Source organism: Trachemys scripta, chromosome 4 (genome assembly GCF_013100865.1).
Source record: "Trachemys scripta elegans isolate TJP31775 chromosome 4, CAS_Tse_1.0, whole genome shotgun sequence".
Taxonomy (NCBI): Eukaryota; Metazoa; Chordata; order Testudines; family Emydidae; genus Trachemys; species Trachemys scripta.
In genome coordinates this window covers 24,413,415-24,433,321 of record NC_048301.1, presented here as the reverse complement: position 1 = coordinate 24,433,321, position 19,907 = coordinate 24,413,415, and the positions used below count along the sequence as shown (strand labels likewise).

Genomic DNA, 19,907 nt, shown 5'->3' with positions numbered 1-19,907 from the left:
TATTTCACTAGTTACTACAACTGTTTATGGTTGAGTCTTCTGTCTAACTAAAGACAGAACCCTCCTGGTAGAGATGTTTGGAGGAAGGTTGGAAGGGGAAATTAGCCCTCTGAGAACTCCCTCACAGAAGAAAAGGGAAAAAGATCTTTTTAGGATCTATGTATTTTTTTCATAAATGTAAGTAGAAGTGTCACATATTGATAAGATAATGACTGAAACTGCAGAAATATTTAAGAGGTCTCAGTTTACTCATTACCTTTGGGTATATTAAAACTGGCTTGAAAGTACAGGATAGAGTATTTGATACTGAATTAAAGACTGAATGGATATGAAAAGACATGGTCAGCTTAGTGCTCAAAATCTGACCTACTTTGAGAATTATGTGTAATATGGCTAGGAATGTCACGTTATACTTTCTTTTTAAATCTATCACTCCATTCTCTAAATTTAGATAGTTTGGACTGATGTACAAAAATTGTAAGTGTGACCTCTCTGATATTCTGCTTCAGAAGTCTATGTATTGCATATACCTGAGCAGTGGATATTCCAACTAGCATCAGTGATACTAGTATAGCACCTCTTGTAGACTGAAAAATAAGCAAAAAGGCAGCCATGTTAATCTCCATTGCAGTAGATACCCAGCAAAATAGTCCGACTGGTGCAGTTCAGTTCTTAGTAACCTAAATCATTATCTGTTCTAGAAAATAATTTGTTAAATAGTTATGTTAATGCTCTTAGAAATAAAAGTTCAATTAAACTTTCTGAGGTATTTATCAAAATCTTTTTGTAATAAAATACTTTTATATGTACTGCTGTATAATGTACTCCCTTTTTTGTTAGTACTGTCAAAAGAACCAGCTCAGCTGAACGTGTATCCCCAGGAGGTCGAAGGGAAAGCTATGGAGATTCCAAAAGCAGCCGCAATCGCACTGGATCCACCAGCAGTTCTTCTAGTGGTAAAAAGAACAGTGAGAAGTATGTGATGTTTTTAATGTTTCCCTCTTCCCCATGCTGACTGCCCTAATAATGAAGTTACTAATTTTAAATAAGCAACTATTGAAAGGTTGGATTTTCTGATGATACAGCAATCAGACATGAGATGCCTATTGTGTATTGAACAGAGGATAGTTTTAAAGTACTCTGTCATCTAAACACTTTTTCAAGATGAGATTACACATTTTGTTTGCCTTATTGTATTCCAAGCCATGAGCCACGTGAAAATGTTGAGTTGCATACAGTAATGCCAAAAAAGCTTAGAGTTATTAATCCTTCTTTCCAGTATGTTGTTGGACTCCTTCATGTTACTTCTCGTAATTTTTCTCTTTGGATAATGCAGTCACTTGTCTAGGGCATCATGTCTTCCCTCTGCTGATACGTTAGCAGATTTTTAAAGTGACTGTTCATACTCATTATGGAGGCATTTGGTAATGTCTCCATAGTTAAGATTGTGTTGAGATTTGCATGTAAAGCAGGACTACAATCTCTGTTTCATACTTTAAAATCTGATTTTAGTTTCCAGGTTTGGCACAAAACTCTGTCTAGCACAACTGAAGTTTCTATATTTATTTTAGGGAAATATATACTAACTTTTGTAGAGGAAGCATGTAAACTCTGTTTTGGAAATGTTGTCCTGTTTTCCTTATTTCTTTGATTCCTTCTAGATAAATAATCATGTAGCTCATAAACTCTGTGCACACACATGGTAATAACATAGGCCATTGGACATAGGCCATTTTTAAAATTAAACAAACAGAGATTCCAGGCTAAAAAGAAGGATCCAACCAACTTGGATCCTCTTGGTGGCACTGTGATGATGCCTTAATCAATAATGAACAGATTTACCACTCAGATCCATTGCTACTGTAGGTTATCAGATTTGACTAAGAGCTGATGGTTTTGTTGATCACAACATGTTCTGCATGAAAGATTAGCTTTCTATGGAAGCGGTTTCAGTAAATATTGCCATTTTGCACTCCTTCCTTTCCCTACTTTCCTTAACTCCATAGTGGCTTTTCAATACAAATGGTTTACCAACAATCATGGCACAGCGCAGTGAATTACAGAAGGGGGGGGGGGGAGAGAAGAAAACAAAATAGCTTACATCTCTTCAAAGCAATCCCCTCTCTCTGACCACTTTGGTCCCTTTGTCAGCATTGCACTTAGTGTCTAGATAGCAACTCCTTTCTTGTCCCCCACAGACATGCTTATTAAATCCCCTCCTGAATTTTCCCAAATAGTTTGCTGAAGACACACACACACACAATAGGGTTTGTCAATAGCTTTAATCTCCACCTTCCGGGAGATGATCCACTGAAGAAGAGGAAACACTTAACAATGATTGGTAGTTGCCTTTCAAAGGCTTACCGACCTAGCTCAGATATCACCTTTCACAGATGAGTTTGGCTGGCTGTGCCCACTTATGGACAGGGTACATAAATACTTAAATACTCCCCCAGTTATGTTTTTTCTGTTGTCAATGAACTGTGAATTATGGACAGATGCCCAGGCCTTCTGTCACATTGATATACAGATACTCTTTAAAAAATATAATATTTTTATTTTTTGGTGTAGTTGTACACTGGTTTTGGACTAACAAGCATTGGTGGCCAATGAGCAAAATAATGATGGGATACTGTAGGTGCTAGAAATACTTAACGTCTGCCATGGTTGGATTAGATTTTCAAAGGAAAAAACTTGACGTCTAGTTGGAGAGAGGCTGGGATCCCAGGGATGTGAAAATGGTTGTATTAGAAATGTGAAAAAAGTTTTGGTATCTGTGAGTAGGGTACCACAAGGAAAATGTTATTTTTACCATGTCCACATGTTGTATGTGGTTTTTAATTAATTGATTTTATAAAATTATATGAACTATTACTATGCCATATGAAAAGTGTTGTGTGCATGGCAAACTTTACAAGAAAACTCCTTGATTATTTTCACAGCAAACCCAAGGAACCAATGTTCAGTGCAGGTAGGTTCTGTTTTATTTTTCTCCATTTCTAAAGAGATAACTTGCATGCTGATGCATTTTTTATTGTACAGTGATTTATCAGGGAAATCGGCATTAGGATTCAGAGCCTTTCACTTACAGGCCACTGGTGGCCTACTTCCTATTGGCCAATGTGTCTGCATTGCGACTGGAATCCTTTTTGGCAAGAAGGCCAAGAATAAAAAGCCATGAAAATAGAAACTACCTTCTTACCCAATAGAGATATTCCTGTTCAGGATTAAGGTTTTTGTGGGTTGAAGTATATGTGAAGCTCAGACTATGGCTCTCTGCATTATACAATATTTTAAGTGTGATTCTACTCATAAAAATGAGCAAATGCAATTAAGAGATTTCATATTTATGTCTCAGTTCTTTCCTGAGCAAAATTGCCAAGTTACCAATAGCAATATTGTTTTTCTAACTGAAGCTGGAAGCTCATCTTTTGACTTGAAAGTCAATGTTCTTTTCTTTCCTGCTCATGCATTATCACCATCAATAAGATTCTGTAGGCTACATTCTAAATTTAAATAAGGACAGAGTTTATTTGCCTCTGCCATTAAAACTTTACGATCAATCCTGTTGATGGCATGTGACACAAAATAGAGTACAGCTGGCTTCCCTGTTGGTTCTGCAGAGCCAAGCAAAAGTAAAAAGTAGTAAAAACTTACTTTGTCATTGGAATAAGCAAATGTGATGGAATGCACACTGAAAACAAATTTGCTGGTTCAGCATGTGATGTTTTTATAGTTACTTTTCAGACTATAATCATAATTTAAATTAAAGATGGAGGATGTCTGTTTCTTGAGCTGATAATCAAGGCCCCCCCAGCAAAGCACATAAGCCTGTGCCTCACATCAGGCACTTAAGTAGTCTTGTTGATTTCACTGGGACTACTCATGTACTTATTGCTTCTCTGCATCACAGCCCAATTCCCTCTCATGGACACTTAAGCTCTTGAACAAGAAAATAGCTTCTGATATGCTACATTTATAATTTTGTCACGTAGTAACTTTTTCTTTTTCACTTTCATGGAAAAAGGCACATATGGCTTTAATAGTCTTTGTTTCAAAATTTTCCATTGAGATTCATAACTTAAATGAATAATTTAACCTACGTGAGTCTGATCTTACCCTTCTGATTCAGGCAAAATTCCCACTGAAATCAGTTAGAGGTTTTTTTTCTAGGCAAAGTATATCCAGTATTCCTAAATAGCGAATTATTTTTGGCATAAAGTTACATAATGGAGCTTAAACCAATCTTTTAATGATAAAATAGCTCTAAATGTATTACTGTTGGCTTGAAAAACAGAGTTTTGAATGCAGTTACACACAATCCACTGAATGGACCATGGGTCAATGTTTTGTCAAGCAACAGGTTAGCCTCTAAGAGGATACAGCTGGACAACCAGTAGAGCAGGGGTGTAGGTGAGCCTGACTGTACTCAAACCCATCTTTATCTAGCACTTCTGTCTCTGTCTCTGTAATCACAAGGGAAGCGCCGTGTGACACACTGCAAAGGTAGGCGTCACTTCCAAAACCTCATAGCTCTCTAAGCAAAACTGTTACCAGGGTGACAGAAGCTGTGTTTTTATACAGCCAATATACATTTTTATTGCAAAGTTAAAACTCTTCAATTTATTTTGAGTAAGGTTAAAAATATTCATGTAACAGTGACTGAATTATAACCCTTGGATGCACTATAATGATAACAATGGGTTATAATTTAGATTTTGGTTGTCTTTGGTAAATGACTTTTTTAAAAATTCAGTGTTGAGAGAGCTATATGGCAGCATCTGGATGTCTCACTGTGTTTGAAATGCTGTTTTGCACCTCTGCTGACATGCCCTATGATATAGAACCTGCCCTGTTTTTGCTGTTTTGCTGCAAATCTAATGTATGCTTATAGAAACATTGTTTTTCCCTCTGCTTATATCTTCCTTAGTAGATTGTAGATTTGTTTGAATTATCAGTAAGCAGAAGTGGGTGTATAATTAATTTTAAATGCTTTTTTGCACAGTGTAGTAATACAGAATTATGTTTAGTAATTGTATAGTATTGATTTCTGAAACATAATTGAATTGAACTTTAAATATGCACACTTGGTACATGTCTGTAACTTGTCTCTCTGGTATAACCAGAGATCTTGTCTTGGATTTTAGAAATTGCGTATTCTTAACTAATTTTTCACTAACCTGCATTTTTTAGCTTTACATCAATTAAGTTTAAGCCCTTATAAAGGAATGACTGTTTTACTCTCAAGACTAAATTTTGGAAGGTGTCTCAACTCCACCACTGTGTATTCATCATGCAGTTTTATGTCTGTAACCAATAGTGGGTTCAATTGCAGGTCCAATTAGCATTAAGACATCTGACTACTAGGGCTGTCGATTAATCACAGTTAACTCATGTGATTAATTTAAAAAATTAATCACGATTTAAAAAATTAATTGTGATTAATCACAGTTTTAATCACACTGTTAAACAGTAGAATACCAATTGAAATTTATTAAATATTTTGGATGTTTTTCTGTTTTTTTAAGTATATTGATTTCAGTTACAACACAGAATACGAAGTATACAGTGCTCACTTTATATTATTTTTTTTATTACAAATATTTGCACGCTAAAAATGGTAAACAAAAGAAATAGTATTTTTCAATTCACCTCATACAAGTACTGTAGTGCAAACTCTTTATCATGAAAGTGCAACTTACAAAGGTAGATTTTTTGTTACATAACTGAACTCAAAACCAAAACAATGTAAAACTTTAGAACCTACATTCCACTCAGTCCTACTTGTTCAGCCAATTGCTAAGAGAAACAAGTTTGTTTATATTTGCAGGAGATACTGCTGCCTGCTTCTTATTTACAGTGTCACCTGAAAGTGAGAACAGGCGTTCGCATGACACTTTTGTAGCCAGCATTGCAAGGTATTTATGTGTTTGATATGCTAAACATTCGTATGCCCCTTCATGCTTTGGCCACCATTCCAGAGGACATGCTTCCATGCTGATGATGCTTGTTAAAAAAAAATGCGTTAATTACTGTATGTCTCCTGCTCTGTTTTACCCGCATTCTACCATATATTTCATGTTATAGCTGTCTCGGATGATGACCCAGCACGTGTTTCGTTTTAAGAACCCTTTCACTGCAGATTTGACAAAACGCAAAGAAGGTACCAATGTGAGATTTCTAAAGATAGCTAAAGCACTTGAACCAAGGCCTAAGAATCTGAAGTGCCTTCCAAAATCTGAGAGAGATGAGGTGTGGAGCATGCTTTCAAAAGTCTTAAAAGAGCAACACTTTGATGCAGAAACTACAGAACCCGAACCACCAGAAAAGGAAATCAGCCTTCTGCAGGTAGCATCCAACTCAGATGATGAAAATGAACATGCGTCAGTCTGCAGTGCTTTGGATTGTTACCAAGAAGAACCCATCATCAGCATGGACATATGTCCTCTGTTGAAGCATGAAGGGACATATGAACCTTTAGTGCATCTGACACGTAAATATCTTGCGATGCCGGCTACAACAGTGCCATGCAAATGCCTGTTCTCACTTTCAGTGACATTGTAAACAAGAAGCGGGCAGCATTATCTCCTGTAAATGTAACCAAACTTGTTTGTCTGAGCGATTGGCTGAAGTAGGACTGAGTGGACTTGTAGGCTCTTCAGTTTTACATTGTTTTGTTTTTTAATGCAGTTTTTGTATACATAATTCTACATTTGTAAGTTCAACTTTCATGATAAAGAGATTGCACTGCAGTACTTGTATTAAGTGAATTGAAAAATACCATTTCTTTTGCTTTTTACAGTGCAAATATTTGTAATAAAAATAAACATAAAGTGAGCACAGTATATTTTGTATTCTGTGTTGTAATTGAAATCAATATGTTTGAAAACATATAAAAGATCCAAAAATATTTAAACAAATTGTATTCTATTATTATTTAACAGTGTGATTAATTGTGATTAATTTTTTTGATCACTTGACAGCCCTACTGACTACCTAAAAGGAGAAAATGCACCTGCATTTGCTTGGGCTCACAAAATTTTTGGCTGCAGAAATACAGGCTATGTAATAATTTGGTCCTTGGGTTCTTGTTTCTAGTCCTCTGATGCCTCTGTCTGTTTACATTTATAGTTTTATAGTGATCTGATATTTAATGACCTTTGCTAAGGAAAGTAGGGGGAAAGGAGTGTGCAGTATTGTATGTGTATTTTTCATGCTTTAGTAGTCAAAATTGTAAAATTCACTATGGTTCAAGTGACCAAATAATAATAATGAGAGACCTAATAATCTCCTCCCTTACCTGCCTTTTAATAATCATGATTAAAGTTGACATCACTACAATCTGTTAACTTTCCAAATGTACAGTCTCATAATGCCTCAATAACTTTAGTGCTGGTAATATATTCTCAGCCTAATCACAGGGGTATCACATGCTAATATGAACAGCGAAGTAGTTATCTATCTTGTGCAATGCAAGAGCATATTTTGTTTCTTGATAGAGAACTAGAAACCTAATTATTTATAAATATCCAAACATGTCTTCAGTGTTATCAGTCATCTTGAACTCCACACATCTGTTAACATTTTAGTTGTGTCCACTTTTAATATTGTTTTCCATTCTTTCACTAGAAATCTCAATTAAAAAACGATTAGTCTTTTTAATATAGTGCCATAATCGTACATGACATCGTGCAAGAGCAGTGCTGTGGCAGAACAACTAGGTTTCCCGAGCATATACATTTCTGCAGTTCAATAGCAAAATATAGTTTAAACATATGACATTTCTTTATTGAATGAATTCTTGATATAAACAAGACTAGGGCCAATAATGCATGCATGTACTCCCATTAAAACACAGCTTTTAGTTTTTAAAATTAAAATAATACTGGCATGTGTGTTAATGATGCTTGAAAATCCTTAGCATAACTTTAACAGACCTAATTGTATAAGTTTTATTTACATAATTTTGTTACTTCTGCCCTTCCATTTCCTCTGTGCACATGATTATTCTGTCTAGTAACTCTACAGATGTCACTGACTCCAAAACTGCTTGATTCACATGAGAGCAAGGCTGAATCCTTTGATCTGCTGATGGAGCAGCAGGAGCCAGCAAGTTTTGAATCTGGACAAACTTCACCAGAAGTTCACAAGACACCCTGTTTGGCCCTGCCAATTTCTAAAAGTCCTAGTCAGAGCTTCATGCCATTTCCTAGATCTCCTAGTTTTATAAGCCCCATGAAATCCCCAAGTCAGTACTTTCAGATCTGTTATTAATTCATGCTTCTGTTCTCAGACATATTTCTTATAAGACCCCCCAACTACAGTATTTCTAATGTTTTCTCCTCTAAATGTTTACTTTCTATTAGCAAAGTTCAGTTTTGTAGCTTCTTTCCTGTACATCATTTTTCTTTCTATAATGTGTTGTCAGTTTGTCATTCCTGTTTCAATGTTTAGCTATGCTTTAAACACTTAACTGTTTTTGCATGTACGTCTGCATGATTCTTTTTACTAATTGTTTGTGTTTATACGTGATGTACCTTTCACATTATGTATCAAGTGTAAAGTACATCTTTACACTGAGATGCAAAGAATGCAACTAACTGTTTAAGTATTTTTAGATGCTGATGCTCAGAACTGTAAATATCCATCAAAAACTAAATAAAAGAATTTTAAGTGGCATTCCTGCGTTAATTGTAATTTTTACTTTGGTGTTTTTCCTCAGTTCTGATGTAAAAAGGAAATATGTACATACGGTATTAATTTCCCCTGAAAGTAATGGTTTGGTCTTAATCTTTTCATTTCTATAGTTCTTTGTTGCATAGTCTAGTTGAAGAGTTTGCTGCTAGTCTCAAAATATTTAGACCAAAAGGGGACTTCATGCCCTTTGTTTGATAACCCCTATCTAGCGTTAGTTTTTGACTAAAACAAAAACAAAAGCTACATGTCCTATAATATAAGTTTGAAACGCCGTATTATGCAAAAATATTATTCACTGAAATGATAGGTGGGAGCAGTTGGAGGAGAAGTCTTTGCTGATGTGTTTATGTATAACTCTCTAAACATTTCTGACCCTTTTTAGAAGAAGGATATGTAAAAATGTTTCTGCGTGGACGTCCTGTTACCATGTACATGCCCAAAGATCAAGTGGAATCTTACAATTTGGAAGCAAAAGTAGAACTACCAGCCAAGAGGCTTAAACTGGAATGGGTGTATCCTTTTTATGCTAGAGTATTACTGGGAACTACTAATTTCTTAGCAATTGTCTTAAATTTTTGTTTTAAAAATTATTTAGCAAAATTGAGGTCTTTATGTTGAATTAGTTTCTTTAATGAACTATTAGGCCACATTCACTTTTGAATAGGTGATAATTTATTGAGACTGCTGCTCCAGATTTTATGCAAAATACTCAAGCAGCTCGAGGAAGGTTTCACTTAAATGTTGCCTGAAGGTTATGTTTAAAACATGTTAACTATCACAAATTAAAATTGGGCATATTGCAAGAATTTAGTGAACTGTGATTACTAATTATAGTGTACATAAAACAAGTTTGCTTCTTTTCTGATACACATCAGTACTTTATTACGCTATTTTTTTTTAATTGCACACTTGTCTTTTTTAAGAGGTGCTATAATTGCAGTACACTGATAACAAAAGGGGTCTTATAGAACATTCTTGTACATGACAAATTCTCTTCACTGTAGTTAGAAATTAAAAAAAAAATTAAATTGGAGCCTAAAGTTAGACTCAGAAATCCACATTTAGATGCCAGTCATCTATTATCAAGTTTTGTTGTAAGTGTCGTAGTAGAAGTGAAACTTTAATGGGGATTTGATGGAGGATAATGTGATCATTTTACACATTTTTATTGGGCACTCCTCCGCATAAGGGCAAGCATGGGAGAATGCATGAAGGCACTTGCTAGAAAATTTGACAGATGGGCAATGAAGGCTGCGTTGGCATAGACCTCAGACTCCACTCCGCCAACAATGTTTCAATATTGTATAAAAAATTATAGTTGGGATGGGGATAGGCCATGACTTCAGTGTGAGTATTCCTATGCCTTGTTTTTTAAAGTGTGATATCCAGGGCCGGCTCTGGCTTTTTGGCCACCCCAAGCAAAAAAAAAAAAAAAAAAAGGAGCGTGGGGACTGGCTGGGGGGGGCGGGGGGGGGGATTGGGCGGGAGAGAGAGAAGGGGGTGGCCAGGGCTACAGCAGGGGCGCTGCCTCGCGGCCCCTCCCACTGCGCCACCTCCTGCCGCCTGCCGCGAGGGCTCTGCTCCGGTCGGCGGGGAGGGAAGGAGGAGGACTGCCCTGCAGGGCGCTCTGGTTCTCCGCGCCGCCGCCCCCTACAGGGCGGCCGGAGCGGAACCAAAAACAAAAAAACAACAACAAAAAATAGCCTAGTATTGGGCGGAATGCCGCCTCGAACAATCTGCCGCCCCAAGCACCAGCTTGCTCAGCTGGTGCCTGGAGCCGACCCTGGTGATATCCATTGTATAACCTATTAGAAAGCTAAAGTTTTCAATTCATGGAAATATCTCAAAGGTTAACAGCCTCAAGCCAGTGCTGGGTGGTTAGAAGGTAAAAGAGGAAAAATATTTCCAAAGAATACCATGCTGAACTTTTCTTTCAGACTTTTCTTTCTTTGGACGTTGTCAGTGGGACTGTTTGCAGGCTTAGAAGTTAAACTCATGTGTATGTCTTTGCAGAATATGGGCACAAAGATGTTACTATATTTTACTATTATTTGTATTACCATAACACTTAGGAGCACTAGTTATGGACCAGGACACCATTGTGCTAGATGCTGTATAAACAGAGAACAAGACAATGGTCCATGCCCCAAAGAGATTACAACCTAAGTATGACGATAATGGAGTCTCACATCAGTGTCGATGTACAAGGATTCAGCAAACATTATAGGTGAACATGTATATGTAGGGTGACCAGATGTCCCGTTTTTAAAGGGACTGTCCCATTTTTGGGGACTTTTTCTTATATAGGCGCCTATTACCCCCGACCCCCTGTCCCGTTTTTTCACAGTTGCTATCTGGTAACCCTATGTATATGTGAGATCAGACCAACGAGAGAAATGCAAACATGGTTACATGTGGGACAGGCAAGATTGTCCATGACCATTGTAGGCTGTTGTATCCTTGCTTTGTGTTATTAACGTTTTTCACATAAGGTGTTAATGCACCTTGTTTCAAAGCAGTTAATAGCAACATGACAAATCTTCAGCCATCTTGCTCAGTTATGGGATCAACCTGACATGCTTTCAAGTTTGACTTCAGTGTGTCTGTATATTGTTTGTAGTGGCCTCCAGGAAAACAAGTGCATTGCTTTAGATGACCATAAAGTATTGCCATTAATAGTTTCTATTTGGTCATACAAATGAGATGCTCTGACCAATGCAGCTGAGCTTTTATGAGCATGCTTTGAATGTCAGACATCCACCAACAATTAAGGATATCAGTACTGGGAATCTTGTCCTACCATTTGATTCTGCAAACAGACTGAAGACAGCACATATGGAACTGATCAAGTTTCCTAATGTGGCAGAAATATGTTGTCCAAGTCTCAAAACCATATAGAAGCATTGTAAGCACGACTCTCCAATAGACATTTAGCTTAGTGCTTATTTTGACGTCCCTATTGTTTCATAGGTGATGTGTGACCATTCCACATGCAGAACTGGCCTTGGCTATGCAATCGGTAATCTTGTCATCAGTTGTGGCATTCTCTTTAGGTAGCAAAATTTCTCTACTGTATTGAGAGGAGTGTTGTTGATCTTAATAAGTGGTAGTCATATGCATCCCTGGGCACAGGCTGGTACAGTACTTCAATTTTCTTTCAGCTGATTTTGAAACCAAAGTGATTGACTGCCCTAGCAAAGTGGTCTTGTATAAATTGAATGTCATCAATAGAGTGAGCAACCAGGACAGTCATCAGCAAATGAAATCTTCTTAATGAGTAAACCCGCCAGTTTTGTGTGAGCACAGAAGCATTGCAGATTGCACAACTTCCCATCAGTGCAGAACTGGATAAATACTCTTCTGTCAATGTCAGGAAATGCATCCATAAGCATAGCCAAAAAAAAGATGGAAAAGAGTTAGAGAGCCAGCAGGCAACATTGTTTGATGCCATTAATGATCCTTTTCCACCACTCTGGCCATCATCCCATCATGGAAGGACTGAATGACAAATTTGGCAGGGCATCCAGAGATAAACAAAAATTTCCAAAGTCCCTCATGATTTAGAGTCCAGAGTTTTAACTAATTTGGTAAACACCATATAAAGACCTCCGTTTTGCTCCCAGCACTCTTCCTGAAGCTGATGAGCTGTGAAGATCATGTCTGTAGAGCCCCATTCAGACCAGAATCCACACTGGGACTCAGAAAAGTTGATTTCCACAAGATAGGTGTTAAGTCTTCAGTATGACCCATGCAAGAATTTCCCCAGCAACAGAGAGTAGGGAAATGCCACAATGATTATCAGTTTGCCATATCACCCTAATGTTTATAGAGGTGGACAATGTTGGCATCCTTAAAATCCTGTGACACCTACTCCTGCTCCCAAATAATGTGGAAGAGCCATGTGGGGTGCCTTGCAGTGTGGTAGCCACCCTGCTTATAGATATCTGCTAGCATGCCATCCAGTCTGAGTGCTTTGCTTTGTGACATCTGCTTGATTGCTGTTGTATTCTCATAAGGTGGGCGCTAGTACAAGTTCTCCTTTTAATGGATGTTGTGGAAGAGCATTAATTGCGTCCTTGGAAATTTTGGAAGGGTGATTAAGAAGTGAGCTGAAATGTTCTGCCCGTTGAGCATATATTTCTTTTTTCTCAGTTGAGTCAATTGCTGTCCAGTGTGCATACAGGGGTTATCTTGTTGCACTGGGGTCACCACACCGCATGCACGGTCAGCTAAGTATAAGACAAACAACAACAGATGGATACAGACAGGGAGAGCAAGGAAACAGTATGACAATATTGGTCAGCATGATAGGCAGTGGTCTCAGCACAGCAGAGGCCTAACCATTGTCAAGATTTTTGTCTGCCTCAAGGCAAAGGAAAGTTTTAAGGAGGACAGTGAGGTAGCTTTGCAGATGTTTATGGGGTGCTCTTTCCAAGCAGGAGGAGCAGCACAGGAGAAAGCACAAAGATGCTTGTTTAAAATTTAACAAGTGGACGATGGAGGCTGGCATTGTAAGAACCTGCAGGGCTGGGATTATGGGGTTATGGTCTGCTGACACCCCCACATCACAACAGGAGGCTTAGACTGGGCTTCCGTGAGAGGACCTGTGAGGCTAGGCTCAACAGGAAGTACTGCCCAGCAGGACCTGAGTGGCAGCTCCTCACAGCCTGCTGACTGGCTGGCACCAGTACATAAACCAGGAAGCTATGACAGGGAGTTTTCTGAGCAACAGCACAGTCCCCCTGCCTGTCTCTGCTTCAGACCCCGCATGTAAGAGCCCCGCTTCCAGATTCCGACTCTGCCTGTCTCCTTACGCCTGACTCTTGGTTTGCCCTCTGGCCTGTCTTGGACTCTTGCCTTCTGGTACTCAACCCAGCCTGACTCCTGCTCTGACCACTAGGTCTGACTGCCCATGTCCCTGTCATGACAGGCATTCTCTAATTGGAGGTGGGAATTAACATCTCAATAGGTAAGGTGGGGATAGGCCTTCAAGGTAAAATGAAGACAACTAGCATATGCGTAATGCTTCTGCCAGATGGTGTAGGCAGCAACAAGGGCTGGGTTCAATACCTCGGGGCTCCTCTGAACAATACAAAACAGAAACCACTTGAGCCACCACCCACTAATCTTGAAAAAATAAATACCACTTCTGGGTGTCTTCAGAGGCAGCATTTCCCCTCTCGCAAGCACTGAATCTATGTATAACAAAATAAAACTTTTATTAAAAGAAGAAAACACAGCATTAATTTGGGAAAACATTGCAACAATTACTTGAATGTACACAACCAATGAGTAAAACACCTGCCCCATGGTATCTTGGGCAGTGTCCTTTTTTCGGTTTCCCACCTTGCAATATGAAAGTCCAAGGGATGAATGTTTTTTTAACATTTTTCCTCTGCTGCACTCCACTCAGTTTGTTGTCCAAGGTCAGCAACGTCCCCAGAGTCCAGGGATGTGTTTGGGTGAGTTCACCTCCCGTCCCTGAGGGGAGAGGGTGGTTGAGTGATGCCTTCACCTCTGCCCATCTGTGTGTGTGCAGTCTCAGCTGCTGTTTGTCTGTCAATGTCTCTGCATTTAACTGCTGCTGCTGACAGCTGCCATCATCACTGCTGCCTGTACCTGCAATGCTGTGTTCTGAGGTTCCACCACTTATTCCCTTTCTCAGTGATTTCAGCTCTGTAGTGATTTCACTGAATAGTGGGGAACCTCTCTGCTGCTACCCCTTCTGCACTGTCTTTTCACCTCAACACTGTCTATATACCAGGTCTAAAGTTCCGCTCCCTTAGATCAGCTTATCAGTGAGCTCAGTTCCAGTAATCACTAAGAAAGAACCAGGACTTTCAAATCAGTCTAGTCAGCTCTGTTTTTTCAAACACTTGAGGAGGGAGGGTCAAACGGCTTTTGGGACGCTTTAAATAGGTCCACACTACCAGGTAGGAACATCTGTCCCTACTGCCTCTGACTCTTACTTGGATATGGCATCACAACCGTACACTTAGTGAGTCGGGTTAACCTTAGGGTGACTCCCTTAATTAGAGCGAGTTAATTACAGCCCTTCTGCCCTTTACTCATACAATGAGGAGAACAACATTTCATTTCCCCTGCATTCAATACTAAAGTGAATTTTAACCCCAAATAGCCAAAACTGATCACTTTGTCAACGAAGGTCTGACTGCTGATACCCTAGTCAGAAACATGTAGCTATGCAAACAGTCTGCTCCTGAGCTCTTTCCCCGCCGTTTATCACAAGCTGTCAGGGGAGAGCTCATTCTGACCCTGCTTACATATGTTCAATGCAATAAAGAAGCGGGAGCCAGTGGAGAGATGTGAAGAGGGGGGTGATATGGTCAAGCAATGGGCTAGGAGATTCTTGCATCGGAATCGTGACTGGATACGATCAGGGCAAAATTGCATTTGTCAAGGCCAGAGAGAAGGATGTTGTAGTAATCTAGATATAAGATGATGAGAACCTGGACAAGAATAATTGCCTTGTGGGTAGTTAGGAAAAGCTGTATCTTAGAGATATTATGCAGAAAGAATTGGCAAGCTTTAGACATAGCCGGGATGCAAGGACCTAGAGAGAGATCTGCGTCAAAGATGACACCCAGATTGTGAGCCTGAATGACAGGCAGAATGGTGATGGAGATAGGAGGGTTTGACTAAGAGCACTGTTTTATCCAGGTTGAACTTGAGCTGACAGCTAGACATCCATAAGGAGATATCAGAGAGACAGAAGGAAACAGGTTTGAGTAAAGAGGTAGATCTGTGAGCTGTCATCATAGAGATGGGAGTTGAATTTGTGTTTGCAGATTGTAGGTGAGATTATCCAGAGAGGGAGAACAGATGCGAATCAAAGATATAGTCCTATGGAGCCCTACACAAAACTGGAGGGAGAATAAGGTGGATCCTCTGGAGGACACGTTGAAGGAGGGATTAAAGAGGAGGAGGAAAACCAGGAAAGGATATAGTTACAGAAGCCAAGGGGAGGACAAGATTTCACAAAGAAGAGGATGGTCGACTGTGTCAAAGGCAACTGACAGGTCAAATAGGATGAGGATGGAGTACTAGTTCTGACTTAGGCTAGGAAAAGGTCATTAGAGACTTTGGCAAGAGCTGATTCAGTGGAATGCAAAGGGCGGAAGCCAGACAGGAGAGGGTTTAGGATGGAACCGGAGGAGAGGACCCCCAGACAATGACTGAGAACAGCTCATTCTTATCTTAGTGATAACTGGGAGGCGTGGCAGTAGTAGAAGCAGCAGGGGTGGTTTTTTTTTTTCAAGATTGGAGAGACTAAAGCATGTGGGTATTGTAAACCAGAGGAGAGTGAGAGGTTAAGGAGAAGAGATGGGGAGGGATGAGAATGGGCATAAGGGAGCTCAGCTGATAGGATGGTTTCACTGAGGCAAGTACCTGGGTTAGAGGAAGAGAGCAGATGAGGAAGCATCTGCAATTGTGATGGGAGAGAGTTGTAGGAGGGGAGGGGAGAAGGTCACTTTGTATTTTGTTCAGTTTTCTCTTGGAAGAAATCAGTGAGCTGTGTGGAGAGAGAAGTAGAGGCAGGAGGAGGGTTTGAGGAGTGACTCAAAGGTGTCAAAAAGGCAGCTGGGATTGAGGACCTGAGACTCAATTAAGCTAGCAAAGAGTTGTTGAACTAGGAAGATGGCAGAACTGAAAGAAGAGAAAACAGATTTGTAGGGGAAGAAGTCAGCTTGTTCCTGAGATTTCTGCAGCTTGAGAACAGGAGCAGAGGAAGCAGGTGTTGGGGGAGAGCCAGGACTAGGGGTTGGCAGGATGGACCTTGTGATCAAAGAGTGGGGCAAACAAGTCAAGCGTGGAGGAGAGTGAAACATGGAGAGAATTAACAACCATATAAATGAAAGAAAGTGAAGAGAGGGCTGAGAGCAGACGAGAAGTCACTAATGCTGATGGATTGGAAGTTATGTAAATTCCAAGTGACAGGGCATGATGGAGGGGGCTCATGAGTGATGCTAAAAGAGACCAGGTAATGGTCAGAGGGGGGAATTCAGCAACAGAGAGAGAGAGCAGTGCCCCTTTTTAATGAGATTTGAGCCATGGTGCAGATCAAATGAAGGGAGATGGGTGAGGTAACACACAGCTAAGGGGTTGGATGGGTCATCAACATAGAAGTTGAAGTCACAGAGGATGGGGGTGGGAGATTGTGAGGAGAAGAAAAGAGAAAGCCAGGAGTTGAAATCAGAGAAGAAGGCTGATGGGGAGGAGTTGGCTAGATGGTAAATGACAACATGGAGGGGTATGGAAAATTGGCTGCAATGCTGCTCAAAAGAGAAGAGAGTGGGAAGTGGGAGGAAAAAGATATTTTTTCCCAAGTAGATAAATATTTTATATATAATAGTTATTTACTTAAGGATTTCCTCCATATAAATAAAGTTATATGCCATAATATTACTTAACTTCTTGACTTTCCGACTTCTAACCTCTATGGGCTTGATTCTGCAAGGTGTTGAAGTCTAAGGAAGTTTTGATATTGACTTCAATGGGAATAGGATCGGACTTTATACAGACAAATAGGAAGATTGAGCCAATAAAATGGTGTCCTGTAATCCAATGATAAAGTTTTCTTAAAAATAGGAAGCTTTTAGTTTTCCTCTTCATTACCAATAAGTCATCCATAAGAGAGACACTTGCTATTTTCATTCATGCACGCTTCTTTATTACTTTACAGTTAGGGTATCTCAAAAAACTTAACAGAGTGTTGGTTGAAACTTTCAAATCTGGTAGCCTAAAATTGGGTTCCTGAATACATATTTAGGTGCCCAAATACAAATGGCTGTATTTTCAGAAATGCTGAGCAATCACTCACTAGTCCTGTTGAAGTTAGTGGGAGGTGCAAGAGTTCAGCAGCTTTGAAAAGTCAGGAAACCTTTATTTAATTACCTAATTTTAGGCACCCAAGTTTGAAAAATTTGGCCTCACTTCCTGCATCATATCAACGCATGGTTGAACAGCGGGGTCAAACCATCCTTGCCCATAATGAATGGAGGACAAAATATGTATTCATTTCTATATTCTTTTTATTATTAAAAATCACTTCTAAACCACAGTAGATTTATACTGCACTTTATAAGCATTATCTCTGCCTCAAAAAGCTTACAATCTAATTGTATATATTAAAAGACCTGGGGAAAAATAAAGCATTGTGTTATATTAATGTTGTATGTCAGTGGTTGTCAATCTTTTCCATAACACAACCCCTTTCTTCCATACTGGACCACCTGGGAATATCCTTCCATTTAGCCAGGACCTAGCTGAGACCACACTCCCCCATATTAGCAGGGTCGCCATGTCCCCTGATGCCTGTTTATTACATACTTGAGTAAGACAACTTAATTTGGCCAAATTGTGATCTCATTTACACAGGTTTAAACATGTATTAACTCCAGTTATTTCACTGGACTTAGTTTGGTTTATCACTGATGTGACTGGCATCAGGATCTGGCCCACTGCCTTTTCAATACTGTACCAGTTAATTGAAATGTATGATGCAACTCTTTACTATCCAGATAGATATGAAACTGTAAATGACGAGGATAATGAATCAATCACCCCGAACAAAGGATAAGGCAATCAGTCCTGATATGATACAGAGAGTGGTACTGGATGACCTACTAGAGTTCTCTTCCAGCCCAAATGATTCTTTCATATAACCAATCAATTTAAATAATAAGTGCACTTGAAACAAAGCTGGTAGTTTGCACAAATGTCAAAGGATAGTAAAGACACCAGGAATTGCCATGAAAGTATATTGCCTGCACTGCAAGTTTGCAGGGATCTGGTATTTTCACTGTACAGAAGGGGCAACAATATGTTATTTTCCATGTGTCAGTCTCTTAATTCATAAGAAGTAGTGTTATTTCTTCTTAACAAGCATGCTAGCTATGGGTATAGGGGTCGGGACTGTCGCAGTAACCTATACCTACTTCCAACGGGCGAAACTGTGTATTTCATTGCATCAGTAGTTGTGTTATACAATGTTGAAGAACAACTTCAGAGACATTACACTGGTCACAATGATGATGTGAAGTGGTAAGTCTCCAAAACATTCTTATTTTTTTATAGAAATGGGGTTCTGGGAAATGCTAATGTTGCCTTTAAAAAAATTAATTAATGTTCTTTCCTCTCTGAAAAGAGAATTCTAGTAATTTAACCTCTAAATCTTCATGTGTTAGATGTTTGTTACCTAAGAGACTGCCTGTCATCTTGGCTCGTCTGATAACTCTGCATTTCCTTCCAGAAGATCTATTCTAGTCCATCTATTATCATAATATTTATGTGCTTTTTATTCTAGATCCGAACAAAGTGCTGGCACAGGGTGGTTATAAAGTGCAGTTTCAGTTCCCTGTGTTTGGTTCCCATAACTGGTCTCTCTTTACATACGTAGAGAAGGCGGAAAATCTAGATATTTGACTTTGTTGTTAGACCTGCTTACCTTCAGGTTCTATGGTCTATTTGTCTATATTCCCCTCCCTTATGTCTTTGTTGTTAAGATAATTTGGTCATGAACTTTGTTAATTCTTAGGGCTCCTCTTAATACTTTTCAGCATGACTGTATAAATGCTTCTAGCTTCCTTTATCTACATTTCTCTAGGTTAAGCATTATGAAACACCTTTTTGCCTCTATAAGAGGCTAAAAATAGTACTGATAATGGAATCTGGTTGCAACCTTAACTATATAGGGCCATGAACATGCTCCATGAAATGAATTCATCGAGTAGCTTAGTGGTTTTACAGTGAGATTTTAACTTGGATTTTGATTAACTGTTTCATCTCATCTGTCTTTTTCAAACTCTCCTACTCCTTTGAATTTTTCAAAGCATTCAGGGTTTTAGAAAGTGGATAATATTCTGTATTGAAAGTAGAGTGAATTCCTTATCCCCTAGCTGTCAAAGTTCATTTTGCTTGGCACTCTGCCTCCAGGACTAAGTGAGAAGCAGCTGCAGTGAAAGAAGAATTAACATATTTGCAGTATTGCTTGCTCTCCTCTTAAACAATACATTGATGATTTCTCTTCTCTTGGGTACAGTGGTAATTGCTGAGTATATTTTGTTTATCTGAACAGCTGATTCTAGGGGTCAAATGGTTTAATTTATTGGTTCTGGAATTCTGTTTCTGAGACTTAGATTCACGGCCCTAAAATTTGTACCCTTGTAGAATTTTGAAGTGGATAACAA

At 39.1% G+C, this 19,907-nt stretch overlaps 1 protein-coding gene across 3 annotated transcripts in view; it reads left to right on the top strand.

Moving 5' to 3' along the window:
* The window catches only part of EML1 (EMAP like 1), a 183,965-nt gene that overhangs the window by 129,471 nt on the left and 34,587 nt on the right, over window positions 1-19,907 (top strand). For 2 of the 3 annotated variants that reach the window (XM_034768149.1, XM_034768148.1), the window contains 4 exons: window positions 841-975; window positions 2,943-2,971; window positions 9,080-9,209; window positions 18,613-18,762. In XM_034768149.1, the coding sequence (XP_034624040.1) occupies window positions 841-975; window positions 2,943-2,971; window positions 9,080-9,209; window positions 18,613-18,762 (444 nt within the window). Of the gene's footprint in view, window positions 1-840; window positions 976-2,942; window positions 2,972-4,479; window positions 4,507-9,079; window positions 9,210-18,612; window positions 18,763-19,907 lie in introns of all 3 variants that reach the window. The other variant, XM_034768147.1, reaches the window with a different exon arrangement.